This window comes from Geotrypetes seraphini, chromosome 8 (assembly GCF_902459505.1).
Source record: "Geotrypetes seraphini chromosome 8, aGeoSer1.1, whole genome shotgun sequence".
Lineage (NCBI taxonomy): Eukaryota > Metazoa > Chordata > Amphibia > Gymnophiona > Dermophiidae > Geotrypetes > Geotrypetes seraphini.
This window is the reverse complement of record NC_047091.1, coordinates 106,560,739-106,582,796: the sequence shown is the minus strand read 5'-3', so window position 1 is coordinate 106,582,796 and position 22,058 is coordinate 106,560,739. Positions and strand designations below refer to the sequence as shown.

The 22,058-nt window shown below is 44.7% G+C and overlaps 1 protein-coding gene across 5 annotated transcripts in view; it reads left to right on the top strand.

Annotated features, from left to right (window-relative positions):
* UHRF1 (ubiquitin like with PHD and ring finger domains 1) overlaps nt 1–22,058 on the top strand; it is a 226,991-nt gene that overhangs the window by 82,347 nt on the left and 122,586 nt on the right. For all 5 annotated transcript variants that reach the window (XM_033957186.1, XM_033957182.1, XM_033957184.1 and 2 more), the window contains one exon: nt 1,597–1,783. In XM_033957186.1, coding sequence (XP_033813077.1) covers nt 1,597–1,783 — 187 coding nt within the window. The remainder of the gene's footprint in view (nt 1–1,596; nt 1,784–22,058) is intronic.

Genomic DNA, 22,058 nt, shown 5'->3' with positions numbered 1-22,058 from the left:
TCGGGGAGTCAGAGTCAGAAGTACAAAAAACTGAGGAGTCGGAACATTTATCTACCGACTCCACAGCCCTGCTTGTCAGCTTTTCGTGGGTTGTTACGAGGTCAGCGGCTAACTGCCATTCCTGATGTTGTTCACTTCTTGTGGGCAGCCAAATTGCTCAAGCCTCCCATGCGACAGTCTGTTCCCTCTTTGGATCTGAATCTGGTGTTGTCCGGGCTGGTTCACCCCCCCTTTTGAGCCTTTTGGTGCCTGCTTGTTGAAGGACCTTACTCTTAAGGCAGTCTTCTTGGTGGCTATTACTTCTGCTAGGCGTGTTTCGGAGCTGCAGGCTCTCTTTCAGATCTCCCTTCCTGGAGTTTTCTAGGGAGCGGGTCGTGTTCCTTCCTTTCTGCCTTTTCATGTCAATCAGGCAGTGGTCCTCCCGGTGTTGGGCAGTCGGGAGGGATATTCAGATCAGAAACAGTTGCGCAAGCTAGATGTCTGTTGGGTTCTTCGCTCTTATGTGCAGAGGACTCAGGAGTTCAGGAAATCAGATCATCTCTTTGTCATTCTTGCAGGCCCTTGTAAGGAGGAGGGCGCTTCAAAGGCTACCATTGCGCACTGGATCAAGGAAACTGTATTGCTTCCGCATACCTTTTTCAGAAGAAGCCTGTCCGGTATTTCTCAAGGCTCATTCTACTTGGGGTCAGGCAGCTTCTTCGCTAGTGCCTCCAGTGGATATTTGTAAGGCTGCTGTTTGGTGTTCCTTGCATTACTTTGTCAGACACTACCGTGTCGACGTTCAGGCACGTCAGGACGCGGTGTTTGAGCGTGTTCTGGTGTCAGCCCTTCGGGGGTCCCACCCACAATGGGATCTGCTTTGGTACGTCCCGCTTGTAAGGAGAAATTAGGTTCGTTCCTGCTAATTTACTTTCTTTTAGCTTCTCCAGACAAGCAAATAGCATTGACTCCAAATAGCATTTGGGTACAGTTGGAGATGGAGATTAATTGTGGGAAGGGAATGGATCGTAGCGGGTACGAGTGGGTATGGGTTAGATTCTATTGGGGATAGATGAAATTTCTATTCCTGTGCAACTATTTTATACTGAGATTCTATGCTTTGTTTTGTAAGCTCCACTGAGCAGGGACTGTCTCTTGAATGTTTTAATGTACAACGTTGTGTATGTCTAGCAGCACTATAAAAATGATTAGTAGTAGTAATTTAAATGCTGTCTGTCTTTACAATATATGTTCATAGTAAAATCCTAAGTGAGGAATTCAGATTGGTAGAGCATAAATATAAAAAATAAAATTTGAAAAAATATTCCAAGCAGGAAAACTTGTTCAGATCGTCCATGTTCTGGTTTGATCCATGAGCATAAATGTAGTTTTTAAGGTTTAGCTTTCTCCTTAACTTATGAGGTGCCTGGCACTTTTTTAACTTGTATTTATTTTATTTTTTTATTATATATTTTGGTGCCTGGCACTTTTTTAACTTGAAAATATATAATTAAAAAAATAAAATAAATACTAGTGACCATCTCTCCTTTACTTGACATGAAGTGCCACAAGTCGTCTTGGAATAAAATACTCATTTGTAGCCTTTTCTGTGTTTAGGGCAGAATGGACCTGAGTGCAAACACTGTAAAGACAACCCAAACAAAACATGCAGAATGTGTGCATGCCATGTGTGTGGAGGTAAAGAAGATCCAGAGAAACAGTTGATGTGTGATGAGTGTGACATGGCTTTCCACATATACTGCCTGGATCCTCCTTTGGCTAGAATTCCAGAAGATGAAGATTGGTGAGTTCTGGAGGCTCCAGTCTGTGAAACCCTTATGATTAGAGGTTTTAGCCTGAGTCTTGATACTTATAAGTTTTACGTATCCTAGGACAGACATGGGCAACTCCGGTCCTCGAGGGCTGGAATCCAATCGGGGTTTCAGGATTTCCTCAATGAATATGCATTGAAAGCAGTGCATGCAAATAGATCTCATGCGTATTCATTGGGGAAATCCTGAAATCCCGATTGGATTCTGGCCCTCGAGGACAGAAGTTGCCCATGTCTGTCCTAGGACAAGCAGGCAGCATATTCTCACATGTGGGTGATGTCATCCATGGAGCCTGGAACGGACAGTGAAAAGTGCATCAGCACTTTAAGAGCTTAAAAGCTTTCAGTCTGCCTGCACCACGCAGGCATGAGTGCCTTCCTGCCCGATGGCTCACAGTACCTTAGTTCTTTGTTTTCCGCAGGGTGAAGAAGTTGTGTTTTCTAGTGCTGCGTTGCCTTCCCTCAGTGCGTGAATTTTTGGCTTTGTGTTAGAAATTTTGTCTTTTTTCTTTTCATAAAATTTTTTTTTAAAAAAAGTTTAAATTTTTTCATTTTTGTACCTCGTTAGAGGCCTTTGGTCTCAAAACTTTTCCTTTTTTGGTGTTTTTTTCCTCAGTAACAATTGATTTTGACTTTGCCGCCTAAAGCACCAAATGGATTAAAAAAATGCTGTCTGTCAGCACCATATCTCCATCACTGACCTGCACAGCTGGTGTATTGAAGAACTGATGTCCGAAGCATTTTCATTCTACATCGAGATATTGGAAGTGAGACATGGAAAATCCTCATCAAAACAGATGCTCCCATTGAGGCATTAACGATGATTATCCAAGCATTGTCGCTCATATCGACCCTCTTCAAAGTACTCTACCTCAAAGCATATTTTGTCTCATTCATCTTAGCACTGACAGTCTCCATCGTCAACTTCATCAGGTTGGTACTGGCATCATAGAGACTCCTAATTTAGAACAGGACTCTGATTTACTTTTCCACTCATACTAAAAAGTTCTGTATATTATCCCTTGTGACATTATATCCCCATCTAGATCAAATTGAATGTGCTCTCTAGACCTCAAAGAGGCTTACAAGCACATTTCTATTCATTCCGACCACAGGAAATTTCTCCATTTCCGGATAGCTCATCAGCATTGCGATACAAAGTTCTGCCTTTTGGCCTAGCTTCCTCTCCAAGAGTATTCACAAATTGCCTAGTAGTCATGGCAGCAACTCTCTGTACTTATGGTCTCCAAGTGTTTCCCTATCTTGACGATTGGCTAATAAAGGCCACATATCCTCAAGCAGTTTGCTTAGCAACAAAATGGACCATTGCTTTTCTTCAGCAACTCAGGTTGCTCATTGGTCGACATATGGGCAATAGCTGTATGAAGGGATAATAGCCTTGAGAAAACCCTCCCAGGGTGAAACATGTTGGCTGATTAGTCCCTGTGAATTTGACCACCAAAACTAAGCTAACTATTTAAAATAACTTAAACATCTTTGAAAAATGTTGGTTCACTTCATTTATTGGCAACATTGATAAACAATTGGACCTGATGAGGACCTGATGCTTAAAGCCATATACTATGAAACTATATTTGAGTATAATGGTGGCATCTCTGAGAGCCCACTTAAACTTGGGATCTAGTGAGAGTCTTAAGGGATGATTGTATAGGATCATCTTTGCACAGTCTATCTTCCTCAACAGACACACACTTTGATTCATCTTTGCAATCAAGTCTCCACTCTGCAAACCAGTCAGATGATGCAGCTTATAGGCCATATGACATCCACGGTCCATGTTACCCCGTTTGCTATTCTACATCTGAGTGCCCCATTTGTCCCTAGCATCTCAATGGTCTCAAACCTTCGACCCCTTATCCAAAAAGATCAATATCACTTCACCACTTCAGAAATCTCTTCAGTAGTGGATGAATCTCTTCAATCTTTCCAGAGGTTTCCTCTTTCAGGTTCCTCCATATCAGAAAGTTCTCACCATGTATGCGCCATGTATGCATGGGGGGCTCACCTGGATGGCCTCAAGACACAGGGTTATTGAACTTTGCAAGAAAAATAATTTCACGTCAACCTTCTCGAATTAAAGGCCATTTGCTTTCATCACTTTTTAGAATTTTCTTTTCAACCACGTTGTCCTAGTTCGAATGGACAACCAAGTTGCGATGTATTACAGCAACAAACAGGGCTCTCTTTTTGTTGAGAAGCCCAACACATTTGGAATTGGACAATTCCTCACAACATATTCCTAAAGGCTATATTTGTCCAAGAGAAACAATGTCCTTGCCGACAAACTCTGCAGATTCCTCCGGCCACACAAGTGGACTCTGAACTCCAGAATACTCTGCCACATCTTCCAGTTATGGGAAACTCCTCAGATAGACCTATTTGCATCTCCCCTCAATCACAAGCTGCTTCAATTCTTCTCCAGACAATACTCTCCGCAGCATCTTGAGGTAGATGTATTCCTTCTGGATTGGACTGACAAGTTCCTTTATGCATTTCCACCAATCCCTCTCATTTTGAAGACCTAGGTCAAACTCAAGAGAGTCGGCCACCATGATCCTAATAGTTCCTCGGTAGCCCAGACAGCCTCGGTTCCCCCGTCTACTTCTGCTGATTGTCAAGGATTCAGTTCCATTACAGATCTTTCCATCTCTACTCACTCAGTCATGGATCCATGTTATATCCCAATCTGCAATCTCTTCATTTATCAGCTTGGTGCCTTGCGGTATAACTTCAACGGATTTTCATTTCTCTGATCCTGTTCAAGCTGCTATTGCTGTGTCCAGAAAACCATTTACTCGGCAATGTTATCAACAGAAGTGAACACATTTTACTTCCTGGCGTTCTCTTCATCACCAAGAACCTTCCTCTTCTTCCTTTAGGTTTGGATTACCTTCTCCATCTTTCCACGTCTGGCGTCAAAACCACTTTGGTCAGTCTACTTCAGTGCTATTAGTGCTTTCCATTCTCCTATCAACAATAAACCTCTAGCTACTCATCCTCTAGTTTCCAGGTTTATGAAAAGACTTTTCAACTCAAAACCTGCTGAAACCGTCTGGGATCTTAATGTAATAATAATAATAATAACTTTATTCTTATATACCGCCAACAATCTTGCGACTTCTAGGCGGTTTACAATAAAAGAAACTGTAAAATACAATCAAGAGAAACTTTACGTACAGCGAATTAAAGAGTATAGCAGTGTATATCTCGTACAACGAATTAGAGAGTATAGCAGTGTACATCTGATAACATTAATAATGTTAACGTCAGTTAGTGTGTTGCAAGGCCAGGAAGTGCCAAGTTGTTTACACAGAAGTAGAAATAATCCGTAAGATCATAGAGTGTTCATATTTAGTGAATAAGGGTTGGGGTTAGCAGTTTGCACGTTCAGGTATGTGGTGATGTTACGAGGGGGGTTGATGTTCCGGTTCGTTACCTAGGTATTTCAAGAATAGGTAAGTTTTTAGGTGTTTCCTGAATTCTTCGTAGTTGTTTGTGTGCGTAATTAGTTTTTCTAGGTCTTTACCCCATATGGCTGCTTGATATGATAGCAGTTGTTGATGGTGTCTCTTATATTTGCACCCTCTAGCCGGTGGGGAGACAAATTTCATGTGTGTTTTTCTTTCATGTCTGTTGGTTGGGAATGAGAAGAGGTCTGTAATGTATTTTGGGGCTAGACCATTTAATACTTTGAAGCAGAGACATCCTAGCTTGAACTTCGTGCGCGCCTCCATTGGCAGCCAGTGTAGGAGTCGGTAGGAAGGGGTTATGTGATCGGACTTCTTCAGCCCGAAAATCATCCTGACTGCTGCATTTTGTATCAGTTGTAGTCTTTGCATTTGCTTCTGGGGGATTGTCAGATGGGTGATGTTACAATAGTCCAGGTGGTTTAGTATTAGGGATTGTACTAGAATTCTGAAAGCTGAAGTGTGGAAGTACGCCTTAATGGACTTAAGTTTCCAGAGAGTGAAAAACCCTCTTTTGATTAAGGAGTCTATGTGGTCTTTCATGGTTAGTCCTTGGTCTAGTATTACTCCTAGAATCTTCATCGTTGGTTGAATGGGGTAGTTTAGATTGTTAATGTGTAATGATATTGTCGTATTCTGTGCGTGTGGCGAGGCTATGAAGAATTCAGTTTTTTCTGAATTGAGCTTCAGTTTGAAATCTGTGGTCCATTGATCCATCGTGTTTAGCACTTCAGTTGCTGTGGGGGTGATTTCGGAGGGGGATGCTGTAAACGGGATTATGATTGTGAAGTCGTCTGCATAACTGAATACTTTTATGCCTCGCTGGGTTAGCTTCGTTCCTAGTGAAGCTATATAGACGTTGAAGAGTAGTGGGGATAGTGGGGACCCCTGTGGAACGCCTGATGGGTTTCTCCATATTTTAGAGAGATTGTAATTGAAGCGAACTTGATAGGTGCGGGTCGTAAGGAAACCTCGGAACCAGTCCAGCACTTCGCCTCCGATGCCGATTGAATCTAAACATTGTAGTAGTTTTTTGTGATCTACCAAGTCGAAGGCTGAGCTCATGTCGAATTGCATCACTAAGGCTTTGTGGCCCTTACTAAATAAGTTACGTAGGTATTCTAAGATTGCTGCTATCACCGTCTCAGTACTGAACAGAGGTCTGAAGCCTGACTGGGTTTCATGTAGCAGTGAGAACCGATCTAGGTAGTCCATCAGTTGGGTTTGTACCAAGCCTTCCATTATTTTTACGAAAAATGGGATAGATGCTACTGGTCTATAGTTGGTTGCTGAAGTTAGGGGTAGTTTATGATTTTTTGGGATTGGGGTGATTATAATGTGACCGTTTTTTGATAGGAATTTTCCGTGCTTTCATTATGTTGGGTGGACAGGGATCTAGGATGCAGTTTGATGTGGTATATTTGTTGTAGAGTTTTATGAAGTTATTCCATTCTAGGTCCTGAAAGGAGTTCCAATACATGTCCACTGGTGTTTCGTTTTCGTGTATGTTGGCTATTTGCTGTTCATCTGTGTTGTTTGTTGGGCAGTTGTTCCTTAGGTTCACAATTTTTGAGTTAAAGTGTTGTGCTAGATCGTCTGCTGATGGAAGTTTTATGTCGTGCGTTGATTGACTGTGGCGTGTGATGTCAAATAGATTTTTTACTAGATTGAACAATTCATGAGTGTTAATTCCTTTTGCACTTGTGTTGGATGTGTTTATTTTGGATGAGTAGAATTTTTTCCTTTTTTCTTTTATCAGTTGTTTATATTCCTTTATGTTTGATCTCCAATTATTCCTGTCGGATATTTCACCTGATTTGTTCCAGATCCTTTCTAATCGCCGTATTGATTGTTTCATTTTTTGTAGTTCGGAGTCGAACCAGTTGTTATATTTATTTGAGCGGTTTGTTCTGTTTTGTTTGGGAGCTATTTTGTCTAAGATAGTTGTGCTTGTTTTTGACCATTGTTCCCAGAATTCAATGTAGTCCTTGCCAAGTTGATGAAACCACCCTTGAACCACTTAACGTCTACTCATCTCAAGTTCCACACTTGGAAAGTGTTTTTCTTGATCGCTGTCGCTTCTGCTCATTGAGTTAGTGAACTTCAAGCATTGGTTTCCGACCCACTGTATACAGCAATATTTCACCATGACAAGGTGGTTCTTCATACTTGTCTTAATTTCCTTACAAAAGTTGTGTAATTTCATCTGAATCAATCCATTGTGCTTCCAGTCCTCTTTCTAAAACCTCATTCTCATCTGAGAAGCAGCTCTTCTTACATTGGACTGTAAGCGTGCCTTGGTGTACTACCTACTAGTGCTGCCCGATTTCTGATTCGAATCGATTCACCGATTCACTTTGAGTGAATCGATTCGAATCGATGTGTATTTTTAAAAAATCAGCCTTTCCGAATCAGGGCCCAACCTCCCTGTGCCCGGCTGTCATTGTGCTCACGAATCCTGCCACTCAAAACTTTTTTTTTTTTTTTTTTTAAAACCCTCTCACCGGCTTGTGGATACCCCGGCCTGACTTGGCACAGCCTGAAGTTGTGTTTGACTCCAGTAAAGAAAGTACAAAAAAAAACAAAAAAAAAAACCAGGTGATTTTTCAAACCCTCCCCGTAACACTAGCCTATATTAGCAGCTGCACCGCTCTCCTTCCGTAGCTTTAGCGAATCAATTCCCTTCTGCAGCTTCAGAGTCTCTGCTAGGCCATCCCGCCTCTGATGATGCAACTTCCTTCTTCCTCGGAGGCAGGACGACCTAGCAGAGGCTCTGAGGCTGCAGAAGGGAATTGATTCGCTAAAACTACGGAAGGAGAGAGCGGTGCAGCTGCTAATACAGGCTAGTGTTACGGGGAGGGTTTGAAAAATCACCTGTTTTTTTTTTCTTTGTACTTTCTTAACCGGAGTCATACAACTTCAGGCTGTGCCGAGTCGGGCCGGGGAATCCACAAGCCGGTGAGAGCCCATGAGAGCCTGTTAATCAGGAAGGGGGTGTGGTGCCGATGGACCTGGGAGACAAGAGGGAGGGGGGATGATAGGAGGCGAGGAGAGGAGGGAGTGACGCTGCTAGACCTAGGAGGTGAGTGGGTAAGGTACTGCTTCTAGTCAGAGGGGAGGAAAAGGGAATGGAGAGGAGCCCTGCTAGTCAGAGAGGAGAGTGCTGCTTGCCTTGGGGGTGGAAAGGAGAGGTACTGCAGATAGTTGGTGGGGGAAATGGAAGTAAAGGGAAGGAAAAGGTACTGCTGGAGCTGAGTGGAGGAGGAGGGGGGAGGTGAGAGGGAGAGGTGCTGCTGGATTGGTAACAGAGGAGAGTGCTGCTGGACTTAAAATGGAAGAGGGAAAGCTGCAGCAGGACTGAGGGGAGAGCAGTGGAGGAGGAGAGTGAGAGAGGAAGGGGGAAGAGAAATGCTGTTGCTGCACCCAATTGGGGAGAGAGGGAAGGAGGGATAAGGAAGCCCAGGAAGGGGGAGGAGAGGAAAGAAATGCCAAGACCATGGGAGGGAGGGAAAGGAAAGGCAATACTAGATCAGGGAGGGAGAGATGTCGGGGCATTTGGGGGGGGGGGAGACAGATGCCAGACCAGGGGAAAGGAATGGAAATGGAAGGGGAGGACACAGATGGAAGATGGATGGTTAGCACGGAGAAAGAAGAAAGAAGCGAGTTAGAAGACAACCAGAAGCAAAAGGTAGAAAAAATCATTTTATTTTCTGTTTTGTGATTACAATATGTCAGATTTGAAAAGTATATCCTGCCAGAGCTGGTGTTAGACCGCAAACGTGACCTAGGATTTAACAGAGAGAGGAAAAGTCCTTTTTGTTTCTTTATTTTATTTACACCACAGCGCCAGTGTGGGTAGGAGAGGGCAAAGGGGGTGTAGAAGCTATAAAATAAACCCACCAGGATGTTTTTAAAAAACACCCAATTGGGCAGGAAAATCGAATCGAAAAATCAATTCAATAGGCTGAATCGAATCAAAATTTTTTTTCCTGAATTGGGCAGCTCTACTACCTGCAAATGATTGCTACACAGGACTTCTCATCAACGGTTCATCTTCTTTAATCCCAACAAACTAGGCTGCCTGTCCCCAAGAGAACTATTTCCTGTATTTCCTTCTGTTATGCTCTGGCTGGGTTGCAACTCGTGGGACGTGTTATGGCATACAAAGTTCAAGTGATGGCAGCCTCTGGCTTTCTTACAATCCACTCCCATTGATAAATTTGCAAAGCAGCCACTTGGTCCTCAATCCAAGCATTCACATCTCACTACTGTCTAGAATCCCATTCCAGATGAGATGGTCATTTTAGCCAAGCAGTATTACAGAATTTATTTTCTTCTTAATGGCCAACTCTCCCTCCATCCCATTTCAGTAAGCTAGGGAGTCCCACATGTGAGAATATACTGCCTGCTGGTCCTAGGATAAAGCACAGTTAATTACTGTAACAGGTGTTATCTGGGGACAGCAGACAGATATTCTGATATCCCTCCCACTTCCTCTGGTTGGCTTCTTAGCTTGCTTGTGGAACTAAGGTACCACGAGCCCTCGTTGGGCGGGAAAGCACTCACCTGTGTGGTGCAGGCAGACTGAAAGCTTTTAAGCTCTTAAAGTGCTGATGCACTTTTCACTGCCCGTGTCAGGCTCTGTGGATGACGTCACCCGCATGTAAGAATATCTGTCTGCTGTCATCGGATAACCTGTTAAGGTAAGTAACTGTGCTTTATTTGTAGTACAATGTATGAATACTAGATGCTTATGTTTATGCCCAATGACTGCATGGTTCACTTAAACAAGGAATCTGCCATGTAGTGAAAGTTATTCTGATGTCTGGATGGAAATGTAGATTGGCAATCATTTCTCTATGCTCATAGTACCAAAAACAATACATTTTAGTTGAATGTCTTTTGAATTTATTTTATGTAGTGTTTTGGTATATTGCCATTCACAAGAGCATCACAGCAGTTTACAAAACCAGGAGGAAGTAATGGGACAATCACAGCAACTTGTAACTTAAAAGCAATAAAAGGGAAGGAAAAGAGAGGCGGGGGATGGGCACATTAAATTATCTGGAGTACTATACATGTAAAGATCATTCTTTAGTATTCCACAGATCAATCCAGAGACTTGTGGGTTGTCCATCTTTCAGGTGAAGAGAACGCCAGAGCTCTGCCATATATCCTCCTGTGCAGCAGCCTCACTTCAGTATACTCAATCTAGCAGGTGAATGGAACAACCTGTGGAGTTTTGGATAATTTGTGGGCTCCTGGCCTTATCAGGAAGGCATAGTTGAGCTTGGGGACTAGCTGCAGGCCTCTGGCTCAGGGTGCAAACCTGGTGGGACCAGGTTGCTCCCCTTCCCTTCTCAGTCCCTTTGGAGAGTTCGCCCTTACTCCTGCTCCTGAGATTTAAGAAGGAAAAGGATTGGGTGGGTGGGTGAGAGGAAGCTTTAGGGGGCAGTTGAAGCACACAGGCTTACCAACACTAGTACCTGGTGGAGGCTGTTTTGCAGTGCTTGCCTGGGGGACCTGAGACTTCTCTGCCAGAGGCCCATAGTCAGAAACTGTAAGTATAGCCCTTTACTCTTGTGGTGATGACTGCTCCTGCGGAGGCTTACTGAATGATGTTTGCAATGTGGGAGCAGGAGGATCACATTGGGTGGCTGTTCTACTTGTGACTGAGCTGCTTCATTGTTGTCCACACGGACAATCAGGTCGCGATATATTACATAAACAAGGAGGCACGGGGTCCCTCCATCTTTGTCAGGAGGCCCAGAAGATTTGGACCTGGGCCATTGCTTGCAATATTCCTGATAGCAATATATATTCAAGGGGAACTGAATTCTCTTGCAGACAAACTCAGCAGATTTCTTCAACCACACGAGTGGACACTCAACTCTGCAGTTCTGCGCCCCATATTTTCTCAGTAGGGGACTCCTCAGACTTGTTTGCGTTTCCCCACAACCACAAACTGCCCCAGTTTTGTTCCTGGCAGTACTCAAGTTTCAAGTTCAAGTTTATTGAGATTTTGATTTAAATGCAATATCAAGTATTTTCAATGCGTATAACAATAATAATTTGGGGGGACAAGTGAACTGCAACTTAAATTTAGAAAGTTCGTGATTAGCCCGGTAATGCGCATGCACAAGTGCCATCCTGCCCGACAGGCGCACAGTCCCTTCAGTTTTCTAGTTTCCTCGGAGCTAGAAAGATGTGTTTTTCAACAAGCGTTGAAAGATTTTTTTTTTTTTTTCTCGCTTGGCTTCCCGCTTTCGCGGATTGACTTTGTCAGGTTTTTTTTGTTTTTCCTTCAAAATATATATACCCTCTATAATAAAACCCTAAGCGCGCATACGCACTTACAACGCCATGACCCCTGACTCCATGATGTATGACTCCGTGTCAGACATATGCAGTAGAAGGAGCCAGTGGTGGTTTCCCCATCGCCCTCCCTCAGCGATGCTGGCTCCGTCTACTGCGCATGGCGGAGCCACCTTAACCACGTAGGCGGCAACCACAGCGATGACTCACCCCCTCCCGCCTTCACTCAGTCTAACACAGGTCCCCCAGGTCTGGCTGAGCCCCGCGGTCTGGCCGGCTCCCTTACTGACGTTATTCTTGAGTCCATTGCTGCTGCGGTGGCTCCTATCATGATCTGTACCTGCGTCGAAAGCCTCCCTGACGTCACGTCCGACAGCTTTCATGAAATACCTAGAGAAGTTTAACATCCTACACATCCTATCAGGATTTCGCACAAACTACAGTACGGAAATTGTCTTAGCATCGTTGACAGACCATCTCTTCCATTTGTTCTCTCTAGGAAAAAGCGCTCTGGTTCTTCAGTTTGAATTAATTAGTGCCTTTGACCTTGTCGACCATGACATCCTGATCAAATGCCTCGATTCCATTGGCATTTCGGGACAGATACCAACCTGGTTCACAGGCTTCCTAAAAATCCGCACCTACCAGGTCCACAGCGATGGATCCTTTTCCCAACCTTGGTGTAATCCCTGCGGAGTTCTGCAGGGCTCCCCTCTCTCTCCTTCCCTGTTCAATATCTACATGGCATCACTGGGACATATGCTTTCCGACTTAAAACTGAAATCATACATATATGCAGATGACATCACAATTATCCCCATAACCTCACTAACAAAAGAGACCGAACAACTCACTTCATCTGTTCTCACTAAGGTAGAACAATGGACCACACAATTCAAACTAAAATTAAACCCAGAAAAAACTAAGCTTTTCCTGGCAAGCCCTAACCACAAACTAACGAACACCTCTCTGAAATTAAATGGGCTAACTTACCCAATCAATTCCACCATCAAAATCCTTGGAGTCATCCTGGACTGATGCCTGACTTTCGAAGACCATACCAATGCACAGGTTAAAAAATGCTTTTGCACCCTCTGGAAACTCCGTACCATCAAATACTATTTTGACTTCCTCTCCTTCCGATTACTGGTTCAGTCAATAATCTTAAGCACCTTAGATTATTGCAATATCATATACTTGGGATCCTTCAAGAAAACCATCAAACCTCTGAGAATCATCCAGAATACTACCGTCAGTCTCATTTATGGTCATAAAAAAGTCAGACCATGTCAGCCCATACTACAGAAAACTTCACTGGTTACCAATGGTGGCAAGGGTCATCTTCAAATTTGCTTGCCTTTGCTTCAAAACCCTAACAGGTTCATCCCCGATCAGAAAAAGAAACAAAGATGGGATAGTACGCCTGAAGCAATCGGACGGTAACTTTGCAGAATCAGACTCTGTGAAGGCAGAATTACTAAACCAATACTTCTGTTCAGTGTTCACCCGCGAAGCGCCGGGAGTTGGTCCACAGCTGCAGTCGGGAGATAACCGGAAAGACCCGTTTCAAGATTTCGAATTTACGCCCAGTAGTGTCTACGGCGAACTTTCAAGACTCAAAGTAAACAAAGCCATGGGACCAGATAACCTACACCCCAGAATGCTCAGGGAGTTAAGGGAAGTCCTGGCAGAACCATTATCTGTTCTTTTCAATCTTTCCCTAAGCACAGGAAGGGTCCCATTAGACTGGAAAACAGCCAACGTAATCCCACTCCACAAAAAGGGCTGCAGGACAGAGACAGCAAACTACAGACCAGGGAGAAACACCAGACCGGAACAACTAGAGATCCAACATAAAGGACTACAAACAACTGATAAAAGAAAAACGAAAAACATTCTACTCATCCAAAATACACACATCCAACACGAGTTCAAAAGGAATCAACACTAAAGAACTGTTTAACCTGGTCACAAATTTATTTGATACCACACGCCACAATCAATCCATGCACGACACAAAACTCCCATCAGCAGACGATCTAGCACAACACTTTGACTCAAAAATTGTGAACCTAAGGAACACGTGCCCAACAATCAACACACAAGCACATCAAATAGCCAACACACATGGAAATGAAATACCAGTGGATATGTTTTGGAACTCATTTCAAGATCCAGAATGGAATAACTTCATAAAACTCTATAATAAATATACTAAATCACACTGCATTCTAGATCCCTGTCCCCCCAACATTATGAAAGCAGCTCCTTTAGACTTTAAACTAACACTATGGAGCTGTATGACCAATAAGTTCAAAAACGGGAAATTCCTAACAAATAACGGTCACATTATAATCACCCCAATTCCAAAAAATCGCAAACACTCCCTAACATCAGTAACCAAATACAGACCGGTAGTGTCCATTCCATTCTTCGTAAAAATAATGGAAGGTTTAGTACATACCCAATTGATGGACTACCTTGACCAGTTTTCTCTACTACACGAAACCCAGTCCGGCTTCAGACCTCTGTTTAGCACTGAGACGGTGATAGCAGCGATCCTAGAACACTTACGCAACCTATTCACCAAGGGCCATAACGCCTTAATCATGCAATTTGACATGAGCTCGGCCTTCGACTTAGTGGACCACAAAAAATTACTACAATGTTTAGACACGATCGGCATTGGAGGTGAGGTACTTGACTGGTTCCGAGGATTCCTTACGGCCCGCACCTATCAGGTACGCTTCAACTGCAACCTCTCTAAAACATGGAGAAACCCATCAGGCGTTCCACAGGGGTCCCCATTATCCCCTCTACTCTTCAACGTCTATATATCATCACTAGGCATGCAGCTGGCCCAGCGAGGTATAAAAGTATTCAGTTACGCGGATGACTTTACAATCATTATCCCGTTTACTACGTCTCCCTCCGAAATCACCCCCACAGCAACAGAAGCACTAAACCTGATGGAACAATGGACCACAGAATTCAAACTCAAGCTCAATTCAGATAAAACTAAATTCTTTATAGCCTCGCCACACCCACATAACACGACAGAATCACTACGCATTAACAAACTCAATTACCCTATTCAACCAACAATGAAGATTCTAGGGGTAATACTGGACCAAGGTCTAACTATGAAAGACCATGTAGACTCCCTAGTCAGAAAAGGATTTTTTACCCTCTGGAAACTTAGGTCCATTAGAGCATACTTCGACACCTCAGCATTCAGAATTCTGGTACAATCCCTAATACTAAGCCACCTTGATTATTGCAACATTACCCATCTGGCAATCTCTCGGAAGCAAATGCAGAGACTACAACTTATACAAAATGCAGCAGTCAGGTTGATCTTCGGGTTGAAGAAGTCCGATCACATAACCCCTTCCTACCGACTCCTGCACTGGCTGCCAATGGAGGCTCGCACGAAGTTCAAGCTAGGATGTCTCTGCTTTAAGGTATTATCAGGTCTAGCACCTAAATATATAATAGACCTCTTCTCATTCCCAACTAACAGACATGAGAGAAGCACACACCTGAAATTTGTTTCCCCACCGGCTAGAGGATGCAGATATAAGAGACATCATCAACAACTTTTATCGTACCAAGCAGCCTTATGGGGCAAAGACCTAGGAAAACTAATCACACACTCAAACAACTATAGCGAATTTAGGAGACACCTAAAAACATACCTGTTCTTGAATTACATAGGTAACGAACAAGGACAATAGCCCCCTTCGTAATTCCACCCATATCTGATCTTGCAAACTGTTAACCTCTAATCTCTAAACTATGAATGTCCCAATCAATTAATGAAACTTTTCTAACTCATTGTAAATAGCACGGAACTTCCCGGTCCGGCAGTATATAAACTGTTGTTATTATTAATGTTGTTAATATCAGATGGTCACTGTTATACTCTGTAATTCACTGACTGTACAGTTTCACCTCACTGTAAACCGCCTAGAAGTCGCAAGATGTTGGCGGTATATAAGAATAAAGTTATTATTATTATTATTATTATTATAGTGTGTAAACTCATGGAAACACTGATCAAACAGAATATTGACACAATCCTAGATGAAGAAAAACTGCGTGATCCACACCAACACGGGTTCACCTGGGGTAGATCCTGCCAATCTAATCTGATTAGCTTTTTTGACTGGGTTACCAGACAACTGGACGCCGGAGAGTCACTGGACGTGGTATACTTGGACTTCAGTAAAGCATTTGATAGCGTCCCTCATCGAAGATTACTGAACAAGCTGAAATCGATGGGATTAGGAGACATTCTAACTACATGGGTTGGGGATTGGCTGAGCGGTAGACTTCAGAAGGTGGTGGTAAACGATACCCCATCCAAAGCATCGGACGTGATCAGTGGAGTGCCGCAGGGATCGGTCCTGGGTCCGATCCTATTCAATTTATTCATAAGAGATATGACGAAAGGACTTAGAGGAAGGGTATCACTGTTCGCCGACGATGCCAAACTTTGTAACATAGTAGGCAGATGCTTATTACCTGATAATATGACACACGACCTACTGCTGCTGGAACAATGGTCAAAAACTTGGCAGCTAGGCTTCAATGCTAAAAAATGCAAGATAATGCACTTGGGCAGGAGAAACCCCCGTAGAACTTATGTACTAAATGGTGAGACCTTGGTTAGAACTACGGCGGAACGCGATCTAGGAGTGATCATTAGCGAGGATATGAAGGTTGCCAATCAAGTGGAGAAGGCTTCCTCCAGGGCAAGACAAATGATGGGGTGTATCCGTAGAGGTTTCGTCAGCAGGAGACCTGAGGTTATGATGCCGTTGTACAGAGCCATGGTGAGGCCTCACTTAGAGTACTGTGTTCAGTTTTGGAGCCCACACTACCGAAAGGACGTGCTGAGGATCGAGTCGGTTCAGCGAACGGCCACCAGGATGGTCATGGGGCTCAAGGATCTCACGTATGAAGAAAGACTAAAGAAGTTGCGGCTGTACTCACTTGAGGAAAGAAGAGAACGGGGAGATATGATTGAAACGTATAAGTACATCACGGGACGCATCGAGTCAGAAGATGATATCTTCTGGCTCATGGGACCCTCAACCACCAGAGGGCATCCGCTGAAAATCAGGGGAGGGAAGTTTCATGGCGATCCCAGGAAGTACTTCTTCACCGAAAGAGTGGTGGATCATTGGAACAGACTCCCACCCCAGGTGATAAAGGCCAGTAGCGTAACGGATTTTAAGAAAAAATGGGATACTCACGTGGGATCTTTAAGGGAGTAAATTCAGGGGGGGGATACTTGGAATGGGCAGACTTGGTGGGCTATAGCCCTTTTCTGCCGCTTTTTCTATGTTTCTATGTTACCTGTCACACCATTTGTATTTCCAGGCACCACTTGCACTCACAACACCTATCTGTTTGCCTTCCCCTCCCTGAAGGGCTGTATCTACAAGAGATTCCTTGATAGAACACTGTCATTCCAAACAGGCAAATGGAATAAATGTCTATCCACCCTCATTTCAAATACTCCCTCCTACCAATCCTTCAGGAAATCAATTAAAACCTATCTCTTTGATAAATTTCTCTAACCTCCTTCCTGCCTTGTTGTATCACTGAAATACTTGTGGTATCTCTGACATATTCCCGACTTTACTTAACCACTCTCGACTTCCAATGTAATTGAAATATTTTACAAATGTACCTGACAATATTTACTGTAACATCACTGTATATGTACAGTCTCTTCCTCTGTGAACAGCTCTGAACTGCTTGTGGTATTGCGGTATACAAATAAAGTTATTTATTATCTATATAATAAAAGGCTAACTCGCGCATGCGCACTCCTATTTATGTGCTTCCATGATCTGTAGTTCCGTGGCCGCATGAGTGCGCATGTGTGAGTCCCCAGCCTTCTTCCCAGCACCTACCTTGGCCGCAAGCAGCGGCGGCTCATCTCCTGTGGGGACCTCATCTCCTGTGCTGTGGCCGCGGCTTGAGGCTTATGCGCCAGTTAGGTGAATTGGACGACAGGAGCGGCGCAAGCGACGGATGGCGGGAGGAAGGCTCATGGTCCTGCTGCCGCTCCTGTTCACAGGGCCTGCACGTCGCCAACTCCCCCCCCCCTTCCCGCAACAACCGCTACCGCTCCTGTTCAAAGTGGCCTGCTGAGGTTCGCGGCCGGCTTTAACGAACCTCGCAGGCCGCTCTCCACATGGTAGCACGTTCCCTCTGACGCGATCGCGTCAGAGGGAACATGCTACCGAGTTGGAGAGCGGCCTGTGAGGTTCGTTACTGCTGGCCGCGAACCTCAGCAGGCCGCTTTGAACAGGAACGGTTGCGGGAAGGGGGGGGAGTTTTAACAGGATTAGAATTTTAACAGGAGGAGTCGCCGAAAAAATCCTTCAGCAGCAGCAGGCCAACACGCGGGAGGGGGAGGGGCCGAACGGAGCAGGGCAGCTCACGGTAAGAGAAGGGAATGGGGGGTGGGGGAAAATGCTTCTACTACTCAGCAGGGACCTGGAGGGGAAGGGAAATACCGCTGCTGCTTATGCAAAGGAAAGTGGTGGTGGGGGAGAGAAGGGATTGGGGGGTGGGTGGGGGAAAATGCTGCTACTACTTCTCAGGGATCTGGAGAGGAAGGGAAATATCATAGCTGCTTCTGCAAAAGAAAGTGGGGGGGGGGAGAGAAGGGAATGGGGGGTGGGGGAAAATGCTGCTACTGCTTCAGCAAGGACCTGGAGGGGAAGAGAAATACCGCTGCTGCTTCTGCAAAGGAAAGTGGTGGGGGGGGGAAGAGAAGGGAATGGGGGTGGGTGGGGGGAAATGCTGCTACTACTTCACAGGGATCTGGAGGGGAAGGAAAATATCACTGCTGCTTCTGCAAAGGAAAGTGGGGTGGGGGGGGGGGAGACACAGAAAGAAATACAGACAGACAAAGGAGGCTAGGGAGAGAGACAGACAGAAATCAAGTTTCAAGTTTATTAGGATTTTATATACCGCCTATCAAGGTTATCTAAGCGGTTTTACAATCAGGTACTCAAGCATTTTCCCTCTCTGTCCCGGTGGGCTCACAATCTAGCTAACGTACCTGGGTAAATAAAGACAGACAGGGGACCAAAGAGAGACAGAAAGAAAGACAGACAGTCAAAGGGTGCCAGGGAGAGAGAGAGAAAAATTGCAGGAGGGAGAGAGACAGAAAGAAAGGAAGAAAGAGACAGGAGCAGAGAGAGAGACATAAATAAAGAAAGACAGCCAGCCATATATTCTAGCACCCGTTAATGTAACGGGCTTAAACACTAGTTATTATTATAAATACATACCTTCACGTAAAGCCAAGAATTTTCATTCTCTTGTCTCTATCCTACAGCTTCGTAAGTACATGATGAGATCTGTTTGACACTTTTGAACTCGCATCTCAAGTGGCAGCTATGTCAGTGGCAATGAGACGTTTTATGTGGTTGCGTGTTTCAGACCTCGACGTTAACCACAAAGATCGTCTGGCCAATGCTCCATGCCTTGGCGATGAGCTCTTTGGAGCTTCTACTGCCACTGCCACCCAAAAGCTGTCGGCTCACGAAACCAGATGGGATGTGCTGGTGAAGCCCAAAAAGAAGCCTCCACCTACTCGTCCTTTTAAACCTGCTTCTTCTTACTAGCACAGATATACTGCAAAGCCTGCTGCCCCTGCTCCTCCTCTGCCTCGTAGGCAGCAGCAACAACCATGTCAACAAACTAAACAATTGGCTGCTCCCAAAAGCCTGCCCAGCCTTTTTTGACGTGCTCCTTCAGAGCATAGCCGCCATCCCTCTGCTACTGACTTTACCTCAGCCGATAGGGAGACGTCTTCAGATTTGCATCCAACGCTGGGAGCTCATTACATCAGATCTTTGGGTTCTCAACATCATTCGTCAGGGTTATGCCATTTTTTTCACACCCTTCCTCCAGACCATTCTACAAGAGTCTGCTTTAAATCCAACACAGACCTCTCTACCACTTCAGGAGGTTCAATTCCTCCTTTTTCTCAATGCCATCGAGGAAGTTCCTCCCTCTCAACAAGATCAAGGCTTTTATTCCTGCTACTTCTTGGTTCTGAAAAAGACTGGAGGACTACAACCCATTCTGGATCTCTGAGCTCACAACAAATATCTTGTCAGAGAGAAGTTTCTAATGCGCTCACTCACCCTTCTCTATCCCCTGTTAGCTCAGAATGAATGGCTATGTTCTCTGGACCTCAAGGAAGCCTACATGCATGTACCAATCCATCCAGCTTCCAGGAAGTACCGTCAATTTCAAATCAGTCATCGTCACTACCAGTACAAAGTTCTTCCGTTCGGCCTGGCATCTTCTCCCAGAGTCTTCACGAAGTGCTTAATTGTAGTGGTAGCATCTCTCAGATTCCAAGGTCTCCAGGTGTTTCCTTATCTAGACAACTGGTTGATCAAGGCTTCATCGTCTCAGGAGGTGGCTCTGGCGACGACACACACCATTTCTTTCCTTCAAACCTTGGGCTTCGAAATTAATTTCCCAAAGTCCAACCTACAACCAACTCAATGTCTCCAGTTCATCGGGGCTATTTTGGATCGCCTAACTGCTTTGCTTCATTTCTATCAACAGATGTTTCAGCTACAAGCAATCTCTGCGAGACGCATGATGGTTCTCCTAGACCACATGACCTCCATGGTTCATGTCACCCCACTTGCCAGATTGCATCTTTGCGCTCCTCAGTGGTCTCAGGTGACAGATCCGCTCTCACAGCATATTTCTGTAACCATCTCTTCTACAGTCACTCCACTGGTGGATGACCTCCTCCAATCTATCCAGAGGTCTCCTTTTTCATCTTCCTCTGCATCACCAGGTACTCACGACAGATGCTTCTACGTACGCCTGGGGGGGGGGGGAGGCGCACATAGCGGCCTTCAAACGCAAGGTCATTGGACTTCCAAAGAACATCAATTTACTAGAACTCAGAGCGATGTACTATGCACTGAAAGCTTTCCAGCATCTTCTGAGCGATCAAGTCCTCCTCCTTCGCATGAAAAATCAAGTAGCAATGTACTATATCAACAAGTAAGGAGGCATGGGCTTTCTTCCTCTTTGTCAGGAGGCTCAAAAGATTTGGCTTTGGGCGACCACCCGCAACCTTTTTCTGAGAGCAGTCTACATACAGGGCAAACAATTCCTTGGCAGACAACCTCAGCAGAATTCTCCAGCCTCAAGAATGGACACTCAGTTCGACAACTCTTCGGTCCGTATTTGCACAATGGGGCATTCCTCAGGTGGACTTATTTGCAGCTCCCCACAACCACAAATTGCCCCACTTGTGTTCTAGGCTTTACTCACCTCACTGCCTGGAAGCAGATGTGTTTCTTCTGGATTGGAGTCAAATGTTCCTCTACTGGTTTCCTCCCACTCTTCTCATCTTGAAAACTCTTTTCAAACTCGAACAGGACTCAGCCACCATGATACTCATAGCTCCTCGGTGGCCCAGACAACATTGGTACTCCCTTCTACTTCAACTCAGCACCAGGGAGCCCATATCTGTTCCAATATTTCCTACTCTGCTTGCACAGAATGAAGGAGCTCTTCTTCATCCCAACCTGCAATCGTTACACCTGACAGCTTGGTATCTCTCAGGCTGACATCATCACATCTTTCTCAGCCTGTATGCAGTATTATTGACACTTCCAGAAAGCCAGTCACTCAACAGTGTTCTCAACAAATTTCTTCCTGGTAACTCCGTCATCATCATGAGCCAGCTTCCTTGTCAGTGGAATTGGTGTTGGATTATCTCCTCCATATCTCTGATTCTGGTTTTAAATCTGCATCTATCAGAGTCCATCTCAGCGCTATTACAGCTTTTCACATACCAGTCAAGGGAAAGCCTCTCGCTGTTCATCCATTGGTCCAGATTCATGAAAGGGCTTTTCAATGTTAAACCACATCTCAAGCCTCCGCCTGTCGTCTGGGACCTTAATGTGGTTCTTTCCAGGTTGATGAAGCCACCATTTGAACCAATGGCAACAACTCATCTCAAGTTTCTCACTTGGAAAGTTGTTTTTCTCATCTCACTCACTTCTGCCAGGAGAGTCAGTGAGTTACAGGTGTTGGTTGCAGATCCACCCTTCACAATTTTTCACCATGATAAAGTGGTTCTATGCACGCATCCAAAGTTTCTATCGAAAGTTGTCACTCTCAATCAGTCAATTGTTCTTCCAGTTGTTTTCCCTAAGCCTCATTAAGAACATAAGAATTGCCGCTGCTAGCTCAGACCAATGGTCCATTGTGCCCAGCAGTCCGCTCACGCGGCGGCCCTCTGGTCAAAGACCAGCGCACTAACTGAGACTAGCCCTACCTGCGTACGTTCTGGTTCAGCAGGAACTTGTCTAACTTTGTCTTGAATCCCTGGAGGGTGTTTTCCTCTATGACAGACTCTAGAAGAGCGTTCT